This window comes from Myiozetetes cayanensis, unplaced genomic scaffold, assembly GCF_022539395.1.
Source record: "Myiozetetes cayanensis isolate MyiCay16 unplaced genomic scaffold, myiCay2020 scf5-8, whole genome shotgun sequence".
NCBI classification, from domain to species: Eukaryota; Metazoa; Chordata; class Aves; order Passeriformes; family Tyrannidae; genus Myiozetetes; species Myiozetetes cayanensis.
This window is the reverse complement of record NW_026087742.1, coordinates 4,073,547-4,083,513: the sequence shown is the minus strand read 5'-3', so window position 1 is coordinate 4,083,513 and position 9,967 is coordinate 4,073,547. Positions and strand designations below refer to the sequence as shown.

Below are 9,967 nucleotides of genomic sequence, written 5' to 3'. Positions count from 1 at the left end.
TTGCTGGTAGCCTGGGTGAGGAATGCCTTTGGCATAGATGGCCCTCCACAAGCCCACAAGAGTAGGTCAACAGTCATCTCACCCCTTTCAGAAAGACGTCTCTTACACCATACCTTGCTACCAGTCCTCTCCTAGTCTGAAGAAAAGAGCCTCTCAACCCTTCCTTAACAAGGATCAATGCCAAAGCCCTGTAATTTCTGTAAGCCCCGGGTGACTTCCCTACTGTGATCCTTCTAAACTCCAGATAAACTCCCACCGTCTTGGACCAGCAGGCTACAGATGCCAAAGAACATCCCTTAGCTCCCTAGTCCCAGGCACATCTGGCTTTCCCCTCCATTATGAACTCCCACATAGGAGCTATTTCCCATTCTGGCCTCCTACACCCACAGTGACTTCCCCCTTCCCATGGGCAGTCACACTGAGACCCCAAGACCCCCTCCTGGAAAACCCCCTTGCCCATCAACCCTGGTTAGTAACCCCTGCCTGATGGCTCTCCGCTCAGCCTATTTGGACCAGGACCACCAGATATGGCCTCACTGTTTTCTTGGGGTCCTTTTTCCTCTTCTTGTCAGAGGTATTGAGGTAGGCCTGTTCCCTGGCCCTGTACGAGGGGCCCCGGCTCAGCTCCCTCTCGCTGTAGGGAGGCAGGCTGTCCTCCTCCTCATCCTCCTCTTGAGACGACAGCGACTGCTGCGGCTGCTGCTGCGACTTCTCGGCTTTGTAGGTGGAGGGTGGTGACCAGGCATAGTATGTTCCCCCTCCTCTCTGGCTGGGCTGCGAGCTCAGCTTCGAGGGGGTGGCGCAATGGTCACCACTCTCGTCGTAGCTCCGGGATTTCCTCTCCAAGACGCTGCTGAGGTAGGAGTGGTCGTATTTCTGGCTCCCTCCGGGCGTCCGGCTCACCAGCCTGGGAAGGTGCTTCTCCTCATGGGCCCGTCTCCGGGGTGGGCTGTACGACCAGCCCCGATCCGAGTCCGTCAGTGGCTCCCGATTCCCTCTGCTGCGCTTGGAGTAGTATTCCTCCATGGAGCTGTCCTGGTGGGGCAGCCCCCCGCTGCGGCCGCTGTGCGACTCCGACCGCTCGAAGCGCCGCGTCTCCTGGCTGTCTGCCCGCCGGGGCCGCTGGCTGTAGGACTCTGCAAAGGCTGCCAGCTCGTCCATGGACACAGCTGGCACTCCCACAGAGAAACTCTTACGGGACAGCATCTCAGACTTGGATCTCTGCTGGCTGGAGGAGGGAAGAGGTAGGGTTAGAGGGCAGGATCCAGCTGTACTCATCCCCTCAGACTGCCCGCATAGACAATGGAGGGAAACAGGAACTCCTGGGGGCATGAATCATCTGGACTGTTTTCATCATCTTCCGTAGGAAGAGATGTGTCACATCCTTGAGACCCCCGGTTTTCTCTGCTGACTGTAAAGGTAACTCAGAGCAGACAACTCTGGCTCTGCATGTCTAAGGTTACCCGAGATTAACCCCAGAGTGCACCTCCCTTGACCTACAGCGTGCAGGGCTGGACTTGCTTCTCCTTGGCCCCAGAGCCTGTAGGTGTATGTTGTGCTGAGGAAACCCAAGAACCCAGCTACAGAAGCTCACAGTAGGGCAATTTTAAAGCAGTGAACTGGCAAAATAGCACAGTACTGAAGGAAGGAAATCCCTGCCATTGCTTTTGGGAGACTGGGCTGTTGGTATGTGCGGGAATGATGTGCCATCTCTTTCCAGGTACCAGAGTGCCAGTCCTTTAGGTCTGGAGTACAGGTCTTGCTGCACCAAAGCACCAGGGTGCAACTCTGAATAAAGTGAACCAGTACTGAGAAGTGCTGGAAGTATCAGGTGCAAATCTCAGGAGACAGATTTGTAACTGTGCCTTCCCACTTTGGGAAGGGTGGCTTGGTTCCCTATTAATCTCACTTTTATATATTACTGGGAATGGGGCTGGTACTAAGCCTTACCCAGCTGGGTAGGCTTCAGCAGGCATGTGGGAATCAGATTCATTCTGACCTCATCTAACGACATGTCCAGATTTCCTATATCTGTCTAACCCCTCTCCCACTAAGCAGAACCAGAGCAGCAGGAAATGGAGAAGAGCTATCAGTCCATCTGTCCCTTCTCTGCCAGATATAGCTGCCTCCCAACATGGTGATTCCTCACCTGTGCCAGAAACTGTCCCGCTCATCTCTGTAATCAGAGACAGCCTGAGACCTGGACTGAGTGCTGCCCCCACCAATGACTCCCGCCCAGTATTCCGCGTCCCCATCCATGTCCCCCGCGGGAGGCAGGGGTTTCCTCCGCGACTGGCGGTAGGGCTGGCGGAAGTTCAGGTCCTCTTCGTGCAACGAGCTGAGCTCAGACATGGTGTTGTTATCTGCAGAAAAGAAATGAGATGGGCATCGTCACCTGACAGCATGTGTGAGAGGGCAGGAGAGGACAGGCTGTGGTGTACCCAGCTGTGGCTTTCTCAGCAGAAAAACTGAGCTGCCCTCTGTTAGAAAACAACCAAAATGGAATCAGAGGCCTTCACACCCTTGAAAAACCCTGCCCAGCACTGCTGGAGCTCTGTCTGGACACAAGAGCTACTGTTAGACTTAAAGGTCTTTGAATTTGTAGCTGGCAGTCAGTGGGGTATTTTAAAGTTATCATAAATGGCATGAGGTTCCTGTGTCCCAAAAATTCCCCTCAGCCCTGCTTCAGTAACACATGTGAGCTCCCTACCTTGGGAGGTGGGCACTGAGCATGGTGGTACATCATCACAGCACAGCAGTTGTGCCACCTCCCCCTTTCCTGGTGAGAGACAGGCTGGCTCTGGATTTGCCCTGACTTGCCCATCTAAAACAAAAGCAACCCCCACAAAAAAGGATTAAGACTCTCTGAGTCACTGTCAGTCTCTACCCCATCAAGCGCACTGACATCTGGAGGCCTGACATACCAATCTGCAGAGGTCTTTTTATAGTAAATTTTGTGGGTGGAGAAGACAGTGTGCTCAGCAGTGACTGTTTAAGAAGAATATATAATTTGTTCGCTATGCCTAATCTGTACAGAGCTTTGATGTAGTGTCATTCCCATTCCCTTACCTTCATTGATTTGCAGCATCCCACATGTCTTTTTTAAATGCGTCTCTACCAGTGCCTAACATAGGTTAGCTCAGTGTCACAAAACCTGACGATCCCCTGGCTTCTTGAATGTTTGTTGTAGTCCTTACTCCTTCTGCAGGACAAGAGCAACTCCAAACAAACCTTCTGCATCCTTCAAACCACACCATGTTCACTGCAGCCCACAAAACTTCTTTCAATAAAACCATCCCTCTCCTATTTTGCCACGCTGGTAATTTACAGACACCACACTGTAAAATGTATAGAAACTGTGAAAACAATATCCCAGCTATTATCACACCACAGGCTGTAGAATGTGTAAGTACAATAAGGTGCTGATGATCCAAAAGTTTAACTATCTGAGTGCACAATTTTCACAAGCTTTTCAGTATCCGTCACTTTGTCTGCTCTAATTAAGAAGGATTAGGTAAGCACCAGATCTTTAAAATCAGAACCTGCAGACATCTAAAATCTAGGCTTTATCTACCCTGTTTACTGTATCCTGGACATCATATCCTAAAAGGTTGACCTTGAGGCAAAGCCAGCCAACTTTGAACTATGAATTTGCAGTCTTTTTCCAGTCAATGGGAAGAAAAAAAATGAAACCATGCTTGTTTCTTACATCGTTCTCGCATCCTCCTGGCTGGGTCAAATTGAGCCAGTTCTTTTCGACATAGTACAGCACCTTCATGGAGTCCCTGTCCTTGTCAGTCTGGATTCTGTACCCTTTGCGCACTGCTAGGGAGAAAGAAAAAAAGCACAGGAGGGAAACACACATTGAAGACTTTGAAACAATTTAAGAACGAGACTTTCCAGCAATATTGCTTCTATAGTCGAGCTCATGTCTGCAGGCAGGTAGGCTGCGTCAAAACAGACTGAGTCAGTCGCTGCTTCAGAAGAAATTCGTCTAAAATGTGGGATGTGAAGTTGTAGCAGTTGCATCATTCCGAAAGTTTGCAGTAACAGCAAAAACGGTTTTGGAAATGCCCAATTTGTACAGCCAGATGCATCAAGTGGTGTCACTGCCACAGAGCGACTGGTAGGGAGAAAAGAAGAACTCCTTTCTCCTTCCTCAGCACTACAGAGAGGATTTGTCATGGTACGGGAGAAGCAGTCCCAGAAAACCAGGCTTCCTCTAAGCAGCAGGGGCTGTAGGCTCCCAGTCTGCAGGAGCAGCAGGTGGCGGAGCATTTGGGAGCTGTCACTCTGCAGGACCATTCCACCCTCCCAGCACCATGAATTCTGCTCACAGAGGTTAAAGAGCCTGTGGCAGCAGAAGCTCTAGAGAATACAGCAGGAAACACCAAATCCCACAAAGCACATCACACTGCTTTGAGATTTATACCCAATCCCATGATGAGGCCAATCAGGTCACTGGTAGCTGTGAAACTGCCTGCTCTGGCATTCTTAACCTGCTTCACTTTACAGAAAAGGTACGTCTTACACATACATTAAGTGCTTGACTCCTGGGATTATGCCATTTACACGGGAAGTCTGGACAGCATTTTTTGTGTTTTCCACATTCTTATGTGCAGAAAAGAAGCCCCTACATGCCTGGAACCACAGCAACTCTAACTCTGGGAGGCTGGGTCCATGCACACCTTACCTGCTAACAACAGCTGTGAACAGCCTGACTACCTCAAGTCAGCAAGCAGAGAACTCTACCTGTCAGGGTTTTGAAGAAAACAAGGCATTTATAGCAGAGTATTTAAGGAAGGTCTCAGCCTGGGGCTATTTCAGGACTGACACAAACTCAGATCTAGGTACAAAAGAGGACTACAACCCTCAAATTCAGCCTCATTATAGAACCGTGATAAAGACAATTCACTTAGCACTGCAAAATAGAACCTGTCTGCCTGTCGTGGTTTTGCCCACCAGCCAATCCCTGGGGCTGAGGATGGTTTTGTCCAGGTGGATTTCCAGAGAAAAAGCCAATCAAAAGTTTTAGTAACACCTCTGCCAATTACAAATTTAAGAAAACAGAAGAGAAGCTTGTGCCACAGATAAAATTTTGGCTATGTAGGAGAGGCGGCAGGTCCCAAGTGGGCCAAGGCCCCTGTCCTCCCCCGGCCCTGGGGCCAGGTGTGGCACTGAAGCCCCCCTTCTGTCCTGTAAGAGTAGAGAAAAAAAAAAACTTTAAAGAAGGACTGACTGCTTGGATGAGAAATGCTGCAGAAGGAATTCTAGCAGAGAGATAACAACCTCCAAGGTCTAAACTGGCAGCAGCAGGAGAGAGAAGTTCGAAGGGGGGAGGAGCTGCTTCTTCCCCGTCTCTTGCTCTCTCTCTCTCTCCCTTCAGCAGGGAAAAGACTGAAAAATAAATCCCTGCCACCTGTGGAAGATTATTGGGGTGAAGAGACCCCCATGCAGCTCATAAAGGAGCTTGTGAATGCACAAGGAAGCTCATGGAGAGAGACTTACACTGGAGCAGATCGGCTCGGGTAAGATGTTGGCATCTGAGTGAGGGATCCATGCTGCAGCTAAATTTGTGACCCTGAGAGACATCACAGAATGGAAGACCTGTTGTCTGAGAGATGGACTCACGTCAGAGGAGAAGTCTATTAAAGACTGTTCTCCCATGGGAAGGGACCCCACAGGAAACAGGGGTGGACTCAAAAGCCATTATCCCATGTGACTCTGTGGTGAAGATCCATGGTAGGTAAGTATCCCCTTGCAGTCCATGGAAGACCCTACAGGGCCTGCGTAACCCCCCAGGCTCCGGTCTTAGCCCAGGAGGGGGTAGGCCCAGCACTGAGGCTGACGTAAAAGAGAGAGAGAAAGAGTTCCAGCTGCAACGAATCGGAGTTGTCGTTCTAGAGATAACAGAAGAAGAACTTAAAAGTGCTGCAAAATTATTATAAAGACCTGGAGCTCTGGAAAGAGAGAAAGAGACTGCTTCTCCTCCTGGACTGATACAAAGGGGGGAGGGGTATTTTTGTAGATACATAGTACTTTTACCTAATTAATATTGTTGTAGATATAGTTCCTTAGATTTTATCTTGCTAGTAATAAATCCTAATATTATTTTCCCAAATCGGGTCTCTTTTGTCTGCATAAACCTTCTCTCAACTTACAGTAATTGTGTGGGGGGTGTAAGAGCAAATTAGGCCAGAGCAAACCCACGACACTGCCTTGCATGGGGTTAATACATTCCCTTGTGTGAATACTGCAGTGGTGCATGAGTGCTCCTCTTGTGAAACAATTTAAACACTTGGAGAGTGGTTTTGAGCCAACCTGTTCCTTCTGTTTTATCCCTCACTGCAATATATCGAGCTACTAACATATGGGTTTGGTAGTACGTTGCATACGATGCACTGTGTGGGCTGAGAAAGGACTTGGCAGAGGTATTCTTAGGCACCTTCTGTCCTACACAGCTGTGCCTGTGTCTGTGCACTGTGAAATAACCATGCTCTGCTTCAGGAATGGCTGTGCCATAGAAATGGGTAGAATGGTCCCTATCAGAATCCCACAAGTTGCTTCAGGAGCAAAGTGCTTCATTGTGGGTTTTCACTGTGTACATGTAAATTAAGAGACTACATCCTGAAATATGACCTTGTGTGGCTGCACTTGGGAAAAGTATTAGATGTAAAAACATAGTATGGGTCTATCAGGGTCCTTCTTTTAGCGTGGCTCCAGGTAGCTTAACTGACTGCAGTCTGGAGTTCTGCTGTGTTTTTATTATCCCCATGAGTGTGTGCACAATGGCTGCAAAATGCACACAGTGATCTACAGACCCCTGTGAAGGACCTTGTCTCTGCCTTCCAAAATGAGCAGCACAACACGTCTCTTTAAATGAGGTTGCTGCTACAAAGAGGGGCTGGACTGAGTGGCCTCAGAAGACATGGCTCCTGCTGCACTGCAAGAGCAGCAAGGCCAATTCTGCACCTCACCATCACGGCTGGTACCTTGCCAGGAAAGAGGCCTCTCACTATTCTTTCTTCTGATGTCTCTACTAGGAGCCCAGCTAAGCTGCCACCTCATTTATACATAGGCCAGCAAACAACCATCAGCTGGAAATGACTGACCTACTAATAACCTTTGGGGAACTTGAACAGGCAGCTTCCAGACTGTCTCTCCGGAACCACTGAAGCTGTGCCAAATATCTATTTGGGCAACATCTATACCTCCTGGAACTGATGGAGAATTAGCTAGGCTTCATGCTTGACTTGCTATTGCATCTGTGTATCAAAAGACAAATGAATTTCTTGGTTAATTCTGCAAGCATCTAGAAATTAATTTTGGATTTAAATCTGCAAAGACGACTGTGAACTGCTCATAAAAAGTATTTTCCATTACCAATGAAGCATTTTTTGTCTCTCTATTTATTAAAAACTTCTCATAATGATATTAAATGTTCAACTTATTAAAGCTCTTCACTATTCCTTCATCTGAGAACCAAAGATATTACTGCTTCCTCCTCAAGCCCTTCTTCATCTGTAATTGCCATATGCTTTTAATCAGATCTGAAAAATTTTAGGCCCATCTTAATTATAAGGAAATAAAGATGCAGAGATGTGGACCACATGTCCAGAACCATTCACTGAAGTCAAAGAGAATAGAACATTCTTCCCTGTTAGACCATATTTTCTTCTCCTGAACAGTTCATAGATTTCTAATGTTTAAATTGTGTTTAACTAGACATAATTTTTATTCTTCCGTGGGTGGAACCAAGTCAGCCAAAACTGTAAGCTGTTGCCCTCCCCAGAAAGGACAGCATTACTATTTTTTTTCAGGCAAGTATAGTTAGGAAATAAATGATGCCTCCTCACCCTTAAACACTTTAAATGTTAAAGGTCTGGAGCCCAGCTCTAGGATCAAGAGCTTCCCTGTGTGCAGGGCTTAAGGGATATATGCAAGAGTTTCCAGGTAACCACTGGATTTAAAATAGAGCACGAATTCTAAATTATGTATTGCCAACACTTCTAAATAAGAGAGCTAAAAGTTTTGGGATTTTTTTTCCTTATTCAGCCCTAAGTTTAGGACAGAGTTCCTAGGCTTAATCAGAGCTTTGTCATATGGCTTTAATGTAACCCTGGACAAATTTTCTAAATATCCTCATGCCTGAGTTTGCTCACTAGATCCCCTCAAAGGGGTTGTTTTTAAGCACAGAATCTATCTAGGGCAAAGGCTGTAGTTTTCAGAATTTTTAGGCTCCAGCCTCTGTCCCCCAGCACTTCTGATCCCATTTTTCTAAATGGACTTGACAGAAAGGTTGAAGTCTCAAAGATAACAGGTTTCAGGTCAGACCTACTGGCTGTGTGGAGGACACAGAGACCGTGATTATTGCTCCTTCTGAGAAAAGGCCCTTACTATAATAAAGTCAACCATTACCCGTTTTGTTTAGCTTGCTGTCTGGCCAACCAGCAAATAAGTACCATGGAAAAGCCACATAATGTTTTCTCTTCCACAGCCTGTCATTAGGGGATATTCTGGTTTTGTGGAGGAACTTTAAGGGACAAGGAACAGGATACATGCCATAACTCTTCCTTAGCTCCACAGTTTGAGGTGCATGATCAAGACTAAGGGTTTATCCACATTCTTGCAAAATAAATTAATTAAAAATTATTTTTAAAAAGAAATTAAGGACCTCTGCTGTCTTGCCACAAAGGTCAAAATTCTGTGATAATGTTTTTATTTGCAATATGTAGTATTTCATTTCAAGTCCTGAGTCCTGAGGTGAGGGATTGAGTCCAGACATGTGATTTGGATTATATAATAAATGCATCCTTCTGTGTAATGATCATGCAAATTTAAGAGCTGTTCTGTTTGGTTATCAAATGCATCCACAGCTTTTCATTCTGCACTTGTGCTCTGCTAGCAGAGACAAGACTGGGGCTGTGATCTGACTCTCAAAATATCTCCCGAGTTCCCACAGCCACCACCACGCTCTACATGCAGTGACATTTTTCACAGGAGAAAAAAAATTAAGCACTGGGATGTCATTCATCATTTTCTGACAAAGGTTTTTGAATCAGATACGTTCTGCTTTGGATCAATGATTATTTCCTGCTTCAAAGCGCTCCATTCCAGAGCTGTTTTGATTTCAGTGGCAAAATAAAGTATGATTGTTGAGGGAAAATACTTTTTGTAATTCCAGAAAGGTTAATATACTGACTGGGGCAGCAGAAGGACATGTAGAGTTGTTCCAAAAGCTTAATTACTTGATTATGCTACTTAATCTTGTCTTTTCATATGTGTTTTATCAACACACTGTCACAAGCAAATTGAACAATTAATAATTAGTGTGGTGCTTTGAAATCAGACATGCAGCTGGATCAGTGGCGACTCTACACTGGTAAAAGCCATTTCTGCAGCAGCTTGTTTGACTTTAGACTGCCACTCTGATCCTGAAATGCATGTGGCTAAAGAGCTGCCCTCTTTTTCCTTGATGGCAGCAGAAGTGACCCTCACCGAGACAGAGTCATCATAGTGACAGTCTGTGTCTGACACTGATCCAAAACTCCTTTCTAGTTAGAAGCCTTTCATCTCTCACATTGCACAAATGCAAAGGCTGAAGGAAAAAAGTGACCTACTGACTTCCGTAAGGTAAAGGACAGGGTCCAGCCCCAAATGCTCTTGGGCAGAAATGCTAAGGGAGTAGGTTCCTTTGCCCAAAAGGTCATGGGAACAGCAAAACATGCTGCAGCAAAAACTGCTACCAGAGGGCAAGCAGTGCCTTGCAGAGAGTAGAAAGAAGAGTTTACAAAGAGAAAGCAGTTTGCAAGGCATCAGCTCTAAGGGGAAAATGGCCACCGCCTCTGTTTCCCTGAAATCATCCTTTTGTCCTCTGGAAGTAAATATGAGCGGCAGTAACGAGAGAGGTCCTGTACAAGAACTTGGCCTCCCATTCCCTGCTGATGTAACTGGGAATCCACAAACT

The 9,967-nt window shown here is 46.6% G+C and overlaps 1 protein-coding gene across 1 annotated transcript in view; it reads right to left on the bottom strand.

Moving 5' to 3' along the window:
* Positions 1 to 9,967, bottom strand: part of ILDR2 (immunoglobulin like domain containing receptor 2) — a 52,915-nt gene that overhangs the window by 16,449 nt on the left and 26,499 nt on the right. Inside the window, 4 exon segments of the mRNA XM_050331365.1 lie at positions 538 to 1,228; positions 2,150 to 2,363; positions 3,710 to 3,757; positions 3,760 to 3,825. Coding sequence (XP_050187322.1) covers positions 538 to 1,228; positions 2,150 to 2,363; positions 3,710 to 3,757; positions 3,760 to 3,825 — 1,019 coding nt within the window.